This window comes from Solanum verrucosum, unplaced genomic scaffold (genome assembly GCF_900185275.1).
Source record: "Solanum verrucosum unplaced genomic scaffold, falcon-dt-bn FXZP01000253.1, whole genome shotgun sequence".
NCBI classification, from domain to species: domain Eukaryota; kingdom Viridiplantae; phylum Streptophyta; class Magnoliopsida; order Solanales; family Solanaceae; genus Solanum; species Solanum verrucosum.
In genome coordinates, this window is record NW_026019984.1 from 1718541 (window position 1) to 1736345 (window position 17805).

Sequence of the window (17805 nt, forward strand, 5' to 3'; positions counted from 1 at the left end):
ATATAATTAATAATTAAGAAAAAAAATCAACCTGATGTACAAAAATATCTTGTATTCAAGCAGATTTCAAGGACACACCTCAAGGGGATGTAATGTAGACCGTCTACCTAATTAATGACTATTTCCACGGCTCAAACTTGTAATTTGTGGTGAAAACTTCACAAGAATTAAGATAAAGACCTCATATGTCAATCCTATACTAAAATGCTTCAAAATTATTGGTCTTGAAACTAATTTATTTCAAAATAAGAGTTCAATGCTACCAAAACATCATGATTGATGAACAAAGTTTAGGTGAAGCAATGTATGCCTACACATTTGCCAAAACAAGAAGTTCTCAACAGCTATGAGATCCCTTTGTGAAAACCAAAAAAAGTAAGGCAAAGTCATTTGAGACACTATCTAGTCTAGGTAGATAGTGAGAAGAGTTCGGATAGCCGCCTATTTCCCTGTTTGTTTTTTCTCTTTCTTCAGCTTCGATACGCTTGAGAAGACAACATCCCATTCTTGTTTCTGGGTTTCAGGAACCATGTTGCCATCAACAAAAGGTTTTCACGTATCTTCATTAGAATCAGTCTGAACCCAGCACACACTCTCTAGTGGATTGGCAGAGTCAAAGTGAAAAGGAGTAACCTAACCTTCTTTGTTTTCGAGCCACTCTTCTGTTTATTGCTTTGCGGAGTCTCAGATGGCTGCAAAAGAAATTGTACCATTAAAACACGCAAGAAAATGTATGTTTCTTTGAAGTAAAGGGACGACTAATACAAACATAGAAGTGATAGGTTATAACTAATGTTTTGATTCACTAATTGTAGCATCACTGTCACTGCCAGTGTTTCCCTTCTTGTGCTTGCCACCCATTTACAGGAAATAAAGCCCCTTATTTTTTTACCGAAATTTACCCCCGGAAACTGTATCATAATAATACTGCAGACTAGCTATTTTTCACTTTATAAGACGTTTATATTTTTGTCACATTCCAGCCACCATTTCACTATTTATCCCTATACTATATCTATCATCTACATTCTAATAATTTCAATAGACAAGAAACTTGTAGAATAACAGCTTAACATTTGTTCATCAAAACACAACAGTCTTTGCTTCTATTGAACACGACAAACAATTAAAAATCCTTCATGCTCTAGTTTCTGAAATAATTTCTAATTCAAACTCCAATATTAAAAGTAAAAACTAGAGAAAATAACCACATTTTCAAATGCATTTGCTATATAACGCACAGCAACCAACAACAATAACAACAACAATATACCCAGTGTAATCACACAAGGTGTTTTGGGAGGGTAGAATAAACACATACCTTACTCCTACCTCCTGAGAGGTAAAGAGGTTATTTCAGAAAGACCCCTCGCCTCAAGAAACACATATCAACGCATTTTCAAAAATACAAACACAAAACACAGAAGAAAGGCATATATAACACTTAATAAGAGAAATAATTACATAGCATTCGGAAATCATGATGAGTAAAATATAAACCTTGATTTATTTTGTTAAATAGAGAATAAAAGAGGCAAAATAATCCAAATGTAGCACAAGTTAAGTCCAACACTATATGCATAGGTAGTTTCAAGACGGAATTTTTACCCTATCAACATGGCAGATTTTTGTTTCAAACTTCCACTCCCCCGGCAACAAGCTTGGCCTCTCAACATTCACCTGATGCACCGGCATAACCATCTCAGCCACCAACACAGTCTTCTGCATCTCCAGAGTAGTCCCTGCCAGCGCCAGAGTCAGATTGGCCCCTTTTCCTTCATTTGGCAGTATGTTGTTGTTCGGTTCAGCGTCGATGTAGGTTCCAGACTGTAACAGCGGATTCGTTTGTAAGGAGCCATCCTGGAATTCACCGTCGGTAATGGTTACCAACGAGATAGATGAGACGGTGGCAGCTTCAGTCATCATATGGAGTTAATAGTGCGGGGAAGCGTTGAAAGAGTCAATAGAGAGAAGAATATCAATTGAATAATGGGAAATGACAGGCGGTATATTTCTGATTATACTTTTTAAGTAAATTTTCATAAACTATAAATAACATTCCTTTTTAAATCAAGAAACATTATTTCATTTTGATTCTAAATGTACAACCCCTCCCCCACCCCACCCCCCCAAAGTAGCCAAGTGATCTGGCAGTGTGTGATAGGTCAATTTTTAATAATATTTTATGATTTTAAATAACTTAGAAATAATTTTTTACAGTTATAAATTATTTTATTGAAGATAAAACAAAAACTAAATATATGTCGAGTCTTTTTCTATTGTAAACTCAACGTCATTGTCATCTGCAAGAGGGTTATCAGAAACAATCTCTATACTTTCACAAGGTAGGGGTAAGCCTGAGTACACACCACCTTCCCCAGACCCCACTCGTGGGATTACACTGGGTATGTTGTTGTGTAATTTCTTATCTAACACCCACAAAGGACCTTTTTTGGTACTCGTATCACATTTTTTCTCTAGGTCAATGACCACCATAGATAGACCAGTCATCTTCTCACGAAAAATTCACATTAATCTTCATAATAAGAATACAACCTTCATTGTAGATATGCAAGGCATAAATCCATTGTTCTCACTTTTGTGATGTCCCCAAGTCTACGTTCTATAACTCTCATGGTTCCATCACATGGCTCACAAGTTCGATGACATGACAATCCGTACAACTTTGAATATCTCCTTTATTTTTGTAAATTGGAATAAATGTACTCTTTCTTCACTCCTCAAGCATCCTACACTTGTTAGTATAACATTAATTAGCTTGGTAAGTCAGCAGACTTCAACCTCTCCAAAGACACTTCCAAACTCTATTGGGATACCATTCAGACTGGGCTTTTTAGTCCTCGTATTTTTCATGGTCTCATTTACCTTGGTCGGCCTAATTCTACAAGTGTAGCTAAAATCTCTATTGTGCACAAAGGTATGGAGATACAAAATGTTAAATCTTATAGTACGAACTGAACAATTGATCAAAACAACATTCACGCCTCTCTTTGATCTCATTATCTCATTATCTTCTATCAATAATTCTTGAGGACTATCTTTAATACAAATTCACTTGATTTAAGTGCTTACTGTGCTTCTTTCTCAATCGTTCTCATTTATAAACATTACTCCCTCTTTGTCTTTTAACATCGTGTACAAGTCATCTAGGGCTTTTCCCTAACTTTACCAATAGCCTCCTTACCTTCCCTCTTAACTCTCTTATACTCTTCAAAGGTTTCATTATCTTTTGTTTTTGGTAACTTTTTACAACATTCTTCTTTTAGTTCTAGTAAATCTTTGCAGTTTGCACTTCATCATTCCACCACCATGATTCTTGCAATCATAGTTTTTCTTGAAAGGCTAATTAGTACACTCCCTTTAATGCCCACCATCAAATTCTTCATATCTCTTCTGACTTTACACTCACGTTTTACCTATGTTTGGTGGTCATGGCATCTATTGGTATAACCTTACCGTCCTTACATGTGGTTCTATCACAACTTCTAGTAAAGGTAAAGTCCACTTGACCATAGTTAATGGTGCCAAATTTATCAATGACTATAAAAATTGTACATGTATGTTTACTTTTATAAGTAAATTTTAAATATCATTCAACAACAACATACCCAGTGTAATCCTACAAGTAAAGTATAGGGAGAGTAGAGTTTATGCAGATCTTACCCTTACCTTGTAAAGATAGAGAGGTTGTTTTTAATAGAAATTCAAATTAGAAAGCATAGCAAAGTTTTTCAAAACAGGGAATACATAAATTGAAGCAATAACAACGAAATAATATGAAAAGAAAAGTAGAAAGCAACATACAAAAGAAAGAACAATAGCAACAGTGAAATGATGCGATAACCGAAGCACAAAAGCACTAGTGATAATTGAAATCAAAGGCAAGAAACTACGACAATAATGCTAATACTACTGGTAAAAAAGTAAGAAAGTAGATACATGTACAACCACCAAACCTATCTCGCACAGAAGCGAACGTTCAACTACCAACTAACTTCCCATCCTAATTCACGACCAGCAAACCTTCTTATTTAAGGTCATGTCCCCAATAAGCAATAAGTACAAGATGCAAGAGAATGTTCAACTACCCACTAACCTTCTATCCTAATTCACGACCAACAAACACTCTCATTGAAGGTGTTGTTCCCACTAAGCACAAGATGCAAACACTAAATCCTAATCCATAACCACTAAATCCTTCTATCTAAGGTCATGTCCACAGTAAGCACAAGATGCGAGTGTATGCTCAACTACCAACTAACCTTCTAACCAAATCTGTGACCTTCAAACCCTCTTATCTAAGGTCATGTAATCGGTAAGCGCAAGATGCATCATGTCCTTGTAAAAGTTAAAAGTGATCATTTACAATAACACATAATAACATTACTACTACATCAACAACAATAACATACCCAGTATAATCCCACAAGTGGAGTTTGGTGAAGGTAAGATGTACCCCGACCGTACCCGTACAGAGGTAATAACCCATATGAACAAAAGCAACAAAAAATGGGATGTAAGTACATGTGAGATCCCAAGGCTAATAAATCTATCATCTATTTATCAGATCCTTGAACCTTTTTCATCCGTCGGACAAATTAGAAACATAGTAGAAGTTGTAGGTACTGAAATCTCTACATTCTTCTCACCACCATTAGTACTATTAATTTTACTTCTCTCATCTATTTCTCCATTTTTCTTAGAACCTAATAAATCTCCATCTTCCATCACTGGAAAAAAAATCCAATTTCTTCAGCACTTTGTGTTATCTAGAAAAAAAAGGAAAAGTTGAGAAGTTTGTATAAACTACTTGGTCTAGTTCTAGAAGAAGAAAAAATAGATGAGAAAACAACAAAATGATACCTTAACTTTGTTAATAGGTACAAAGTAGTCCCTTTTAAGTTTTTTAGCATTTTTATTCTTTAAAGTTTGACATATTTATTAAACTATGATATGGTGATTATTACATTTAATCGAAACTAGAAAATATTGGATGCAAAGAAAATATTTTATGAGAAATCATATTTGTGTGTATGATATTTTCAGTTCTTTTGGTCTATTTCTAAAGTATATTGTAATTTTCTTGTGATACATCTTTTTGATCTATTTTTGGTGGTTAATACAACTTTTTCTGTTGTGATTTTTGTATTTTTGACAAAAAAAAAAAAAAAAATCAGTATTTTTGATAAATTTACACACAATAAGTTTGAGATAATCTCTACAAATTAGCTACGGATTAAAATGAAATTACACTACGATACACCAAGAATAAATCAACCTATATGAGTGATCTAATCATCTATGCAAATATAATATAGTGTAATTAATAATTAATTTTAAAAAATCAGCCTAATGCACAAAATATCTCGTATTTGTATAGATTTCAAGGTCACACCTCCAGAGGTGTAATGTGAACCGTCTACCTAATTAGTAATTAGTAATTGCTTCTACGGCTGAAATATGTAATCTGATGCAAACTTCACAAGCATTAAGACAAGTCCTCATCATACTCAATAACTACAGTATTTTCACAATTGCAACAATATTATGTCAATCCTACTAAAATGCTTCAAATTCATTGGTAATTTACTTAATACGGAAGGTCTTGAAACTAATTAATTTCAAAATACCACAAGATTACATGATGAACAGATTTAGGTGAAGCAACTTTTGCCTATGCCTTAAGGCCAAAACAAGAAGTTATCAACAACTATGAGACCCCTTAGCTAAACCCAAAAGAAGTAAGGCAAATTCAGGCGGCATTTGACACACTATCTAGTCTAGATGGATCCGGAAAAAGGTTCGTTGACTGTTAGGGTATGGTGCACATTACAGCCGCCTATCTCCCTGTTTGTGTGTTCCTTCGCTTCAGCTTGGATACACTTAAGAACACAGCATCCCATTCTTGTTTCCGGGTTCCAGGAACCACACTGCCATTACATGAAGGTGTCCAAGTATCTGCGGAAGTATCCGTCTGAACCCAGCACACGCTCTGTGGCGGATTCCCAGAATCAAAGTAGAAAGAGGTAACCTTCTTTGTTTTCGAGATGCTCTTCTTCTGTTTTTTGATTGGGGGGGTCTCAGATGGCTGCAAAAGAAATTCTACCATCAAAACACGCAAGATGTATGTTTCTTTGTAGCAAAGGAAGACTGATACAATTATACAAACATAGAGGTGATAGGTTATTATTAATGTTTTGATTCACTCACTGTAGCATCAGTGCCACTGCCAGTAATTGCCTTCTTGCGCTTGCCACCCGTTTCCAGGAAATAAAGCACCTCAGTCTTTGATCGGAATTTACTCCCGGAGACTGGTTCATAATAGTACTGCAGAATCCAGGACACAAACAATTAGACACCATGCCAAATGATATACAACTCAGTTTGTATGTCAATGACTTCAATTAAATAATAAGAATGCAAATTGAAAGTGCATGACATATTGACTTTAGTAATATTTTCAACTAAACCAACTCAATAATGCTCAACCAACCTGCAACTGGAAGGGAAAAAGAAGAAATAAACCCACACATAAAGAAAGTGAAACAACAAACATGAAGGGACAAATCACAGAAAAGAATGGAAGTGAAAGAGGGAGAGAGCAGAAGAGGTTCTATCCACCATCTACCTAAAGAGGCAAGGCAACGAAGACTATACGTACAAACAAGCAACATCATACAACATCAAAAGAAGGATGCTTTTTCTTTGGGGAATAACAGTAGTACACTTGGCTGCATGTCAAAGGTTCCTCCGGATACTTGCCTCCTATCACTAGTATAGATATTGGATAACTTTGGGCATTAAGAAGAGATGGACGATCAAGCATTTTTTATTGCCTCATACACTTCCAGAGTTTCTGCGATTGCCTTCAATAAACACATTTTTTTTATAATGATGCCTTCAATAAGCACTTATCATCATTTACTCTTCCTTCTTGAGCACCATCAGCTCATCAAACTAAACTTTTAGTTACTCTACCTCACTTTCCTTCTGATTACATCAATGGAACAGAGCCAAAATTGTCCCGCTATTCGACAAGCACTTTTACCCTCCATTAGTAAAATGGCAGTTTTAAGCCCTCGCTGTGACGAAAATGGGGCATTTATTCCCTTGACTAACCCACCATTAGTCCCTACTAAACCCGGTTCAACCCAACTGTTTGGCGGTTCAAACACAATTAAACCCCAAACTGAATCCCCTTTGATTTTACCCGATTCACCCCCTTTTTATCCGGCCCATCCCCCCTTTTTACCCATAAACAAAACAAAATCAAGTCGAAAAAGTTCCTACGCTTTCAGAAACAGAGTAGAATAAATTCTCACTTCATTTGAGTAAAACACAGCATATAACTAGAGGCCAAGGTGAATTTGCTTATCTTATCCCTCATTTTCACCTGCTCTTCCTGCAAATAATTTCTATTTTTGACACACAAGGTTCCAAGATCATCTAAACTTCAACCTTCCACAAGCAAAATTTAAAAACCCAGATCCCAGAAGTGTATAAATTGGCCAAGATTCACAGAGAAAGGATTTGAATTTCAAAATTGAAGAGACCGAAATGGAGTTCCACTACTACATTAAGAGTAAATTTCAAAATCCAATTCCAGAATCGTGTAATAAGCCAAGGTACCAGAACAATCCTTTGAATTTCGAAATTCAAAGGATTGTTGGAGGTCTTTGCCACATTCCAGCCACCATTTTTAAATTTATCCTTGTTATATATCTATCATCTACATTCTAATATTTGCTTTATTAGCCTCCATATGGAATCAAACTAAATTGGCCAAAGGGAGTATTAATTTAATACAAACCATTCAATCTCTCTACACTACCACATTCCCAATGGCATATCAGCAACCTCAAGTTCACACTTCTCTTCACAAAATCATGTAACAAATGTGAAAATTAGAAAGGCAAGAAAATTACTCAGCTCAACACATATGCACACAACCAACTGTTTCTACTTTCCCTTTCCACTTGAAAAACAATCATTCTTTTCAAAGAAAAAAATATAATCTCCTGATCTAAATTATATATGAAATCTACAATTTCATCATAAGGTCCTCCTAACCTAAATCCTACTAACAGAACATGTTGCACTAGTTCAGAAGAAGCTTGTCCTTTCCTCATGTAAATCATTTGAGCTAGAAAACAAAGAGAGATGGTTAATCCACATAAAGAAGTTCACAAAGAAAGCAAAAGAGTCACTCTGATACTTGCTCCCCTTATCTCCTTCAATGGAAAAACCATTCTCATCGAGTTATATTCATTTAATCAAAGTTCAAACATTCCTGAAACTTTGAAAGAATTATTTTTTCCAGCTTCAACAGAAAAGCTAACAATCTCACTGAAGTTAAGTTATACAGATCGACTAAAAAAGAAGAAACTAATAACTTCAATGGACGACAAACTAGAAGAATAACAGCTTATCAATTGTTCATAATCAAAACACAACAGTCTCTGTTTTTACTGAACATAACAAACAAATAAAAATCTTTCATGCTCTAGTTTCTGAAATAACTTCTAATTCAAACTCCAATACCAAAAGTAAGAACCAGAGAGGGAAAAATAACCACATTTTCAGATGCATTTGCTGTAACACACAGCAACCAACAACAACAACTAACCAGTGTAATTCACAGGTGGTGTTTAGGTAGGGTAGAACGTACAGACCTTACTCCTACCTCCTGAGAGGTAAAGAGCTGTTTCCAAAACACTCTCGGCTGGAGTAACATATATAAAAGCATTTAAAAAAATACTAACATAAAATAACGTAGAGCAGACATAGCATATAAGAGAGAAATCATTACATAGCATTCAGAAAGCATGACGAATAAAGTATAAACCTATATTTCGTTTGTTAAATAGAGGATAAGAGAGGCAAAATAATCTAAATGTAGCACAAGTTAGTCCAACGCTATATGTATATGTAGTTTAAGAGATGAAATTTACTCTATCAACAGTTCCAGCAGTGGCGCCAGAGGTACGAACTTTCGCTTCGAACCTCCAACTCTCCGGCAACCAGGTCGGCCTTTCTACATTCACCTCTGCCGATCTACTCCCATAACGCAGAGGCGTCACCGTCCCAGCCACCGTCTCCGTCGTCTGTATCGCCTGAGTTCCCTCCGCCGGCGCCGGAGTTAGATCAGGCACATTTCCTTCATCTGGCCTTACGCCTTTGTTCGGTGTGGTGTTAACATTCGACTCAGCGTCGATGTAGGTTCCGGACTGTAACAGTGGATCCCGCGGTAGAGATTCATCACGGAAATCGTCGCCGGTTACTGTTGCCGGCGGGATGGATGATACGGCGGCAGCCTCAGTCATGGGAAGCGTTGAAAGAGTCAACAGATAGAGAGAGAAAAAAAACAATTGAATAATGTGAAATGACAGACGGTATATTTTGTGCTTGTACTTTTAGGTTAATCTTCTTGCTATCATAAACTAAAGATAACATTCCTTTTTAACTCTAGAAACATATATTTCATTTTGTTTTTTTAAAAGTACACAACGCAAGTAAACAATGACGTGGCATCATGTGATTGGTTAATTAAATTATATTTTACTTTACATTTAACAATAGTGAAATTTGTTAATGGGGGAGCAAGAGATAAAAATGATAAGTAATGTGAAACTTTTTTTAATTTTATTTTGCATGATTTAAAAAACATATTTTAATAAAAGAACTTGAATAACTTATTGATATTAAAAAAAAAAAAAAGATAAAGATAAATAGCCTTAAACATCAAAGACATAAAACCTAAATTGAAGACATAGATTCGAACCTTGAAATCCAAGATATAATCAAAATTGCGACAATTACAAGATCTAGATTGAGATCATGATCCTTAGACTCAACCCTAACTCAACCATTACTCAAAATTTGACCTCGAGAGTTGAACTCTTGACGCTCATTCCGAGATCCAACCCCAACATCGACATATAAGTCTCAATTATGGTTGGGGATTTGATCCCATGACAGTTTAAAGTTGGGTCTCAAGTTTGGAATTAAGTCACAGCTTATAGGTCGAGTGTTAGATCCTGGATTAGGCTTAGGCTGAGGTTGAGTCCCAAGTTGGGGCAGGTTTCATATCAGGTGATCATGAGTCAAGTCTCGAGTCGATCAAGAACAAAATCAGTCACATTATTAGGTATTAGGTTGAAGGGATAAGGGTTAGGATATTTGAGTGGATTAGGAGTGACGGGGTGAGGTTGAAATAAAATTTGGAAAAATGTTCTCTCCACCATTAGTATGAAATCATTTAATTTTTAAATTGAAAAAAAATAAAGCAATTTGAAAAATATTTAAGTCAATTGAACATGAAAAAGGATGTGTTGGCACACTTTTTAAAAAAAAAAGAGTATTGGTAATGAAAGTGAGTCAAGTGATGTGCCAGTACCGATAATCGAATGCTAACACCTCCTCATTGTAAGTAATATAGTACTCATCGCCTTTTGAAGCACTTTCTATCTCTAATTAACATTGTTTTGAGATGACAATTGGCGTGGTCAACTAATAAAAGATATAAAGAGTTTCTCGCTTATTTAGTAAAAATCAAAATTTTCGACGTTATCTTGCTGATAAGAATGACTCGATATGTATTTTGTTTTTGTTTTATCTTCAGTAAAACAATTTATAATCATATAAATTTTTATAAAATATTTAAAATCATAAAATAATAATTCAATACGTAAATTATTTCATATTTACATAAAATTCAAAAGAAAAGTCAAATTCAAAAATGTTATGTAAATTGTGTATGTACAAACAGTATTAGTAAAGGTGAGCATAAATATCAAAAAATCAAAAAATCGAACAGAATCGATAATTCGATTCTTCGGTTTTTCAATTTGGTATCAGTGTTATTTTTTCAAAAGTTTAATTCTTTGGTTTAGTGTTCGGTGTAAAAGTCTCAGAACTTCAGTGCACCAAAGAGTATATATATATATATATGGCATCTCTTAACTAAAAATAAAAAAAATCAACTATTAAATCAATCATGAACAAATCACAGTAACAACAAATGTACAGTTCAATAGTTAACTTCAAATATTAATGGGAAAAGGGCCTGATATACCCCTCAAATTTGCTATTTGGAACTGATATGCCCCTCGTTATGAAAGTGGCTCATATATACCCTTACCGTTATACAAACGGCTCACATATACCCCTACCGTTACAAAATGAGGTCATATATACCCTTCATTTAAGGGAAGTGAAAAAAATTAGTTTTAAATTTATATTTTTGACTTTTGATTTTAAAAGAAATTATTTAGGGGTATATATGATTTTTCTAGCAAATTTCAAGGTATATTTTAATTTTTTTTTGACTTTTTGGTTATCATTATTTGAGTTTCTTATTCTTATTTTATTTTTTCTTTCATTCCTTAGTGTAAAGAAAAAAATTTAAAACTATTTTTTTCGTGACTATATTATAATTTAAAACTATTTTTTTCGGATATATTGTAATTTAGTTTTTGTATTTGAAGAAAAAAATTGGGTCATCTATAATAAATTTTACAAGAATATTAACAAAACTTAAATAAATTTGACCATCAAAATAATAAATCTAAATTAGTCATTGAAACAAAAAAAAAAGTTTTAAAAAAATAATATATGTTTGAGGAAGATTAAATATACTGCGATTATATTTTTTTTAAATAATTAAAAAAATTAAACTAAAATTAATTTTTTCACTTCCGTTAGAGGAAAAGGGTATATGTGGGCCATTTGTATAACAATAGGGGTATATATGAGTCACTTTTATAACGAGGGATATATCAGCTCTAAATGACAAAATTGAGGGGTATATCAGATCCTTTTTCCAATATTATTTTCAAGAGGAACCAAAACATATTTTTATCAATGTACATTAGGTAAAGGAACCCGTCTTCTTTCATGTTTTTCTTGAGAAGGTTAGAGACACAATGTTCTTAACAAAGATAAATATAATCTTTTAGTTAGCACATTAAATGTTCCAGGGGCGATACATATCATCTCCTAACATATTTTTAAATTTATAAGTATCTTATACTTTTAATTTTGTCCTCAATTTTATTTTTCATTTGCATCGAAAAACCAATTTAAAAACACCAAATTAAATCGAACCGAAATAGAAAAAACCAAATCAAATTAGTATGATTTGATATACGATACACACTTTTCTAAAACCAAAAATTAAAAAATTAAATTAAAATTTGATATAACTGAACCGAAGAACATAACGTCCGCCCTTGCCAGCACGGTGACTCAGAGGCTCCCCTTCTAAAAAGTTCTAGAAATCTCTTAACCAAATAAAAAAGTACCGGAACCTACTTATTTTTTCTCCAATTAGAGCAGAGTACAAAATACAGAAAAACACTATCTGCAAATTGAGAAGCAGAAAATCCGATGGCTTTGGTCCCAACCCCAGTAGTGAACGAAGGGCCGTTGTTTGCTGAAGTGGAAATGGGTGGTGATTCTTCTTCCTCCACTGTCCGTGCTACCGTAGTTCAAGCTTCTACCATCTTCTATGATACCCCTGCCACTCTTGGTGAGTCACTTCAAATCTTATTTAATCGGTTTTGATTTTCTCGTGTTGTTGATATGACTTGTTTGAATGATTGTAACAGAGGTGGATCCAGGATTTAAATATTTTCAGTATTGAATTTAGTATTTGTTGAGATTGTGGTCAAAATCTTCCCATTACTGGCTCAGTTCCTTGTGTTCATATGCTACTTAATCATTGTAACTTTAAGTAAAAAGAAAATTAAATAAAATTATTTGATGCACTTGCGGCAACAAAGGTCATAGAAGACTTTGATGAGAACTGAGGGTATTGTTTACGCACAAAGTATGATTTGGGGAGGATACGGTGTACGCAGACCTTACCTCTGTCTCAGAGGTAGTGAGGTTACTTCCGATAGAACCTCTGCTCAAGAAAAACAGTCCACAGCAGCCTCGAAAAAGAAGTAACGGAAGTACAAGAAACAACAAACAATAACAGATAATGAAAGAATGGAAGCTACAACAAAACAAGACAATAATCGAGGTACAAGAAGAAACAATATATTGTAACAAAAATTGATGAACAAGTAACTACATGAGCAATACTATGAGTCTATGATTACTAATACAAATGGACAACAAGACAACACATTGCTACCTACTAACCTTCTACCCTAATTCGTGTCTTCCACACCCTCCCTATCTAAGGTCATGTCCTTAGTAGGAAGGAGATTTCTATGGTGTCCTTAATTAAAGAAAGAAACTTCTGACTTGGGAACTCAATTCATCTTACTTTTAAAGCTCTCTTGTTAATGGTGCTTTACGTTGATTTATTCTCCTTCAAAAGTTCAGTTCTTTTCAAAGGCATATTCTTTAAGCTTTAGCATATGGTTCTCTTCATTTAGAATCAAGTATACTTAAGGCCTCTAACTAGTAATGAGCAGAGTCTGTGAGCTGATTCGTTATATTGCAAGGTTTTATGTGTTTACTAGTAGTTGCTATCAGCAGAAAGTATGATTGTTCAGCGTTTGAATGTTGTTGGGAGTGTGCACTGCCCTCAATCAATCTTGTCTTTGTCAAATAATTAAACTATATCCTTTTCATCTACCTCCTTTAATCCAAATTATATCCCTTACTCCTACCTCCTGTATTCTTTGTCTTTGCACATGAAGAGGAAAGGTTTTGTTTTAGTGCATGGGGTAGAAAGAGTCATAAACATCGAGTTTACTTCATGAAATTATGTTTGGTTACTTTGTGGTCGCGAAGCTGGATTTTTCTATTCTAAAAGTTATCTGTCTTTTTTAAATCAAGAAGTCTTCTGGTTTGTTAAATTCTTGAATTGAGATAATTATTGCTTGACATTTTTTCAGATAAGGCTGAGAGGCTTCTTGCTGAAGCGGCTTCCTATGGGGCTCAGCTGGTGGTGTTTCCTGAAGCATTTATTGGTGGTTATCCACGTGGATTAACTTTTGGTGTCTCAATTGGGAATCGGACAGATAAGGGAAAGGAGGAGTTTCGCAAATATCATGCTTCTGCCATTGATGTGCCAGGTCTGGAACTCTTACCAATTACCTCTCTACCATGAAATCTTTTGACCGGAGGTGATTTCAATTGTTCAAAACTCAAAGGATATGTATAATAGATTACTTATGCAAAAAGCAATAAGAAGATGATAAAAAACTCTGTGGCACATTCCTAGGATTAAGCTATATATGACAATTCCATTTTCTTGTTAATTGGGGTTAGAGGAAAACTAAATGTATTCAATAGTAATTCAACATAAGTAGAAGGATTTTAGCTTGAAAATTCAGAACATAGAGTTCAATTTTTTTTATTTTTTTATTTTGGCTTCCCACCCGGTGTCCGGTAGGACAACTAAATTCGGATTCGCGCTGGGAAGTCCCACATTGGGGGTGGGGGGTGGTAAAGCGCTCCCTAACAAAGGCGACTCCGTACTCAAGGGGACTCAAATCCGAGAGCTCTTGGTTAAGGATGAAAGAGTACTTTACCATTCTACCACAACACTTATTGGTGAGTTCAAAAATTGTTGATTTGGGATAAAAAGAGTCAACAAACATGCTATGAAATTAGAAATGTCTTTCTGGACTCCGTTGCTAAGGTAGACCATGCTAAAACTTACAAGTCCTTTACATTTCACTAAACATATGTATTCTGTTTGTATGTGCTTTGTTCAAACTTTTTTTCCCACCTTCTTATTTCATCCCTGCAAAAGCTTCTCAGCTTTCTTTTCTCTCTTTCTCTTACAATTATTGGTTGCAGGTCCTGAGGTTGATCGCCTAGCAGCAATGGCTGGAAAATACAAGGTGTACTTGGTGATGGGTGTAATTGAGAGAGATGGATACACACTATATTGCACAGTGCTTTTCTTCGATTCTCAGGGTCACTACCTTGGGAAGCATCGGAAAATAATGCCAACAGCGTTGGAGCGGATAATCTGGGGTTTTGGGGATGGATCAACAATTCCAGTTTATGACACTCCTGTTGGAAAAATAGGTGCTGCAATATGTTGGGAGAACAGAATGCCACTTCTAAGGACCGCGATGTATGCTAAAGGTCAGAGATGTGCTTGCTAATCTCTTAGGTTCATCTATTCCTACCGTTGAGTATCATAGGTTTTAGGGACGCTTTGATATTGCAAATTAGTTGCCTCTTAAGTTCCTGGCATCTTTGGTAATAAAATTCATCTATGCTAGTGGTTGCTTCATTCCATGACAGATATATATCAAGTTTCAAATAAATATATCAGTATATGAAAAAATGATAGTGGTTGCTTCATTTGTGCTATTAAAGTAATAAACCCCTAGGGCATTAAAGTAGATCAAATGTTTTTCTGGCTTGGTGCAGCTTCTGATAATAGAATAATGGCATTAAATTTCATCCATAATTCATTGTGTTTATTCACGCTGCAGTTGTTTCTGATTATAATGTCTTCAAACTACTAAATTACTTGATACATTGTGGGGAATTTTGCAAGACTTCTTGTAGGGTGGTATACCAGTTGTCTTCTAATATCTAAATACTTATGTTATACTTTAGTTCATGAAGCTGAATTTCATTGTCACTGTTGATAGAACGATCCATTATTACTTTTGTGGATGCACCTTTTGGAATGACTATTGTCACTGATGGCCTGTTTTGAGTCCCCTTAGCTTTGGTTATATGGCAAATATAGTACATTACAAGATGTGTGCTAAGCGTATTTAAGTGGGGAAGGATAGTAAGGAAGACCCATCATCCCTGAGTTGTAAACTGAAACATGTTTTCTTAGTCATAAAAAAGGGGGCTTGTTTTGATTTGACATGATTAATAAGAGAGAGTTTGATATTGATAATGTAAATAAGAGAATTGAGCTATTATCTTGGTATTTTTAGGAAAGAAAGGGAAAAAGTTGTATCTTGAATAGCTTTATGGGGTGCTATGTGATTTCTTGGTTTCTTTCATTTTCTGACAACATTTGTTTGAGAAATGTATATTACTTGAGAGTTTCGGAAAGCAAATGGATGCTCACATTTGCAATATGATCCTAAATAAGTTTCCACAAAATTTCTAAGCTCTTCCTTGTTGCAGGCATTGAGATATATTGTGCACCTACAGCTGATGCTAGGGAAGTGTGGCAGGCATCAATGACCCATATTGCCTTGGAGGGCGGTTGTTTTGTTTTATCGGCCAATCAGTTCTGTAGAAGGAAAGATTATCCACCTCCACCAGAATATGTTTTTTCCGGCACTGAAGAAGATCTTACGCCAGATTCCGTTGTTTGTGCTGGTGGCAGTGTAATTATATCACCATCAGGGGCAGTGCTGGCAGGACCAAATTATGACGGGGAGGCACTCATCTCAGCTGATCTAGGTACGTTAGTGAGCTGTCTTATTTTGCATTCTCAAGTAGACATTAAATATGTACTGTGCATGGAATTTTCGTAAATCAGTTGTTGAAAAGTGATACCCTCAGCTTCTTTGTCAAAGTAGGAAGTAAACAGGTTTTCTCATCCCCAAAAAGTGAAAGAGAAGATTGCAAAAGATTGGTGTTTGTTTTACTTGTCATTAATCCTATTCCCAGTTACTTCTCCACGTAGCATGTATGCTTCTCACAAATTTCTCTATGGAATAAAATGTTTCTTCATGTTACATGTATATTTTAGATATACCGTGTCTATGCCCCAAGATGCATATTGGTTGTGCATAGTTGTTCAAATTAATCCTTTCGTTCCGACAATTTTGTGGTCTCTGAAGTTTGATATATGTCAGACAGGTTGTGCACTTCCTGCATTTCGTAGTAGTACTTTACTCGTATAAGCAAAGTGCATTCGACTGCAGTTATACTCCGATTTCTAAATTCTATATATGATCAATGAAAACATAAAGAGTCTATTCTCACACTATCACATAGATTCTTTGGAGCACACTAAAACTTAGTGAACTGCATGTACTTGTACAGGGTACTTGTACACATTCATATCACATATGTTTCCATAACCGAGCAACATGATTGACTTGCATTATTACATATTTTCACTTCTCCTCCCGTCTCCTATTCTTATGAAGCTCGTTTTCACTAGCTCACTTTATTAACTATCATTTTTAAACAGATCTTGGAGAAATTGTTCGCGCCAAGTTTGATTTTGATGTGGTTGGACACTACGCAAGACCTGAAATTCTTAGCTTGATCGTGAAGGATCATCCGGTGAGCCCTGTTAGTTTCACATCTACATCTAGTACTAGTAAAGCAGAGAGTTCTTCCAAATGACAAAGGCCTCCTTACCTCTGCATTTGCTACGTTAGAGTGTCGTCCCAAGTAGTTAGCTCGAGGTGACAAATCGCCACCTTAACAGCGAAGGCTGTATAGTAGTCCTTTAATTTATAAGCCATGTATGTATATCACTTGAGACATTACCAATTGGCTAACTCAGTTTCTTTTAACTGTATGAAAAACATGTTTGATATTCAATTCTGGTCTATGTATTTATTGTTAGAATTAATTGAAAATTTCTTAATAGTTTGTTGTCAACCTTTTACCAATCAATATGCATATATTTTTAAAATTTTATTATTAATTTTTAGAAATACAGTTGATGTAATTATAATTAAAAGTTGTAGCCTTCTAGGCAATTGCTTCTTAATTTGTCTAATTCACTTCAATTTGAATCAATTCTTTGAGGTGTCTTTTACACATTTCATGCTCAAACTAATTAGCTTATCAAATAATTAAATTTTAAAAGATATTGTCTTAACTTTGAATCTTTTGCCTTTTAAAGCGTAACAATCACTATGACTTAGAATT

General features: G+C 34.8%; 2 protein-coding genes and 1 pseudogene across 2 annotated transcripts; 1 reads left to right on the forward strand and 2 right to left on the reverse strand.

Moving 5' to 3' along the window:
- Positions 1 to 441: 441 nt before the first annotated feature.
- Positions 442 to 1923, reverse strand: LOC125818342 (methyl-CpG-binding domain-containing protein 5-like; annotated as a pseudogene).
- Positions 1924 to 5566: 3643 nt separating this feature from the next.
- Positions 5567 to 9446, reverse strand: LOC125818098 (methyl-CpG-binding domain-containing protein 5-like). Its single transcript, XM_049497622.1, has 3 exons — positions 8973 to 9446; positions 6232 to 6348; positions 5567 to 6109 (listed from the first exon to the last, which is right to left on the reverse strand). The coding sequence occupies exons 1-3, from the start codon at positions 9342 to 9344 to the stop codon at positions 5861 to 5863; spliced, it is 738 nt and encodes a 245-aa protein (XP_049353579.1). The 5' UTR covers positions 9345 to 9446; the 3' UTR covers positions 5567 to 5860.
- A 2861-nt stretch (positions 9447 to 12307) lies between these two features.
- Positions 12308 to 17532, forward strand: LOC125818275 (bifunctional nitrilase/nitrile hydratase NIT4B). Its single transcript, XM_049497820.1, has 5 exons — positions 12308 to 12550; positions 13875 to 14054; positions 14785 to 15078; positions 16093 to 16374; positions 17114 to 17532. The coding sequence occupies exons 1-5, from the start codon at positions 12409 to 12411 to the stop codon at positions 17269 to 17271; spliced, it is 1056 nt and encodes a 351-aa protein (XP_049353777.1). The 5' UTR covers positions 12308 to 12408; the 3' UTR covers positions 17272 to 17532.
- Positions 17533 to 17805: the final 273 nt, after the last annotated feature.

Coding starts and splice junctions, on each gene's coding strand:
- LOC125818098 (XM_049497622.1), bottom strand. CDS start 9,344: ATGACTGAGGCTGCCGCCGTATCATCCATCCCGCCGGCAACAGTAACC. Junction 6,349..8,972: donor CTGCTGGAACTGTTGATAGA/GTAAATTTCATC, acceptor TGGATTCTGCAG/TACTATTATGAACCAGTCTC. Junction 6,110..6,231: donor GCAGTGGCACTGATGCTACA/GTGAGTGAATCA, acceptor TTTCTTTTGCAG/CCATCTGAGACCCCCCCAAT.
- LOC125818275 (XM_049497820.1), top strand. CDS start 12,409: ATGGCTTTGGTCCCAACCCCAGTAGTGAACGAAGGGCCGTTGTTTGCT. Junction 12,551..13,874: donor TGATACCCCTGCCACTCTTG/GTGAGTCACTTC, acceptor ACATTTTTTCAG/ATAAGGCTGAGAGGCTTCTT. Junction 16,375..17,113: donor ACTCATCTCAGCTGATCTAG/GTACGTTAGTGA, acceptor ATTTTTAAACAG/ATCTTGGAGAAATTGTTCGC.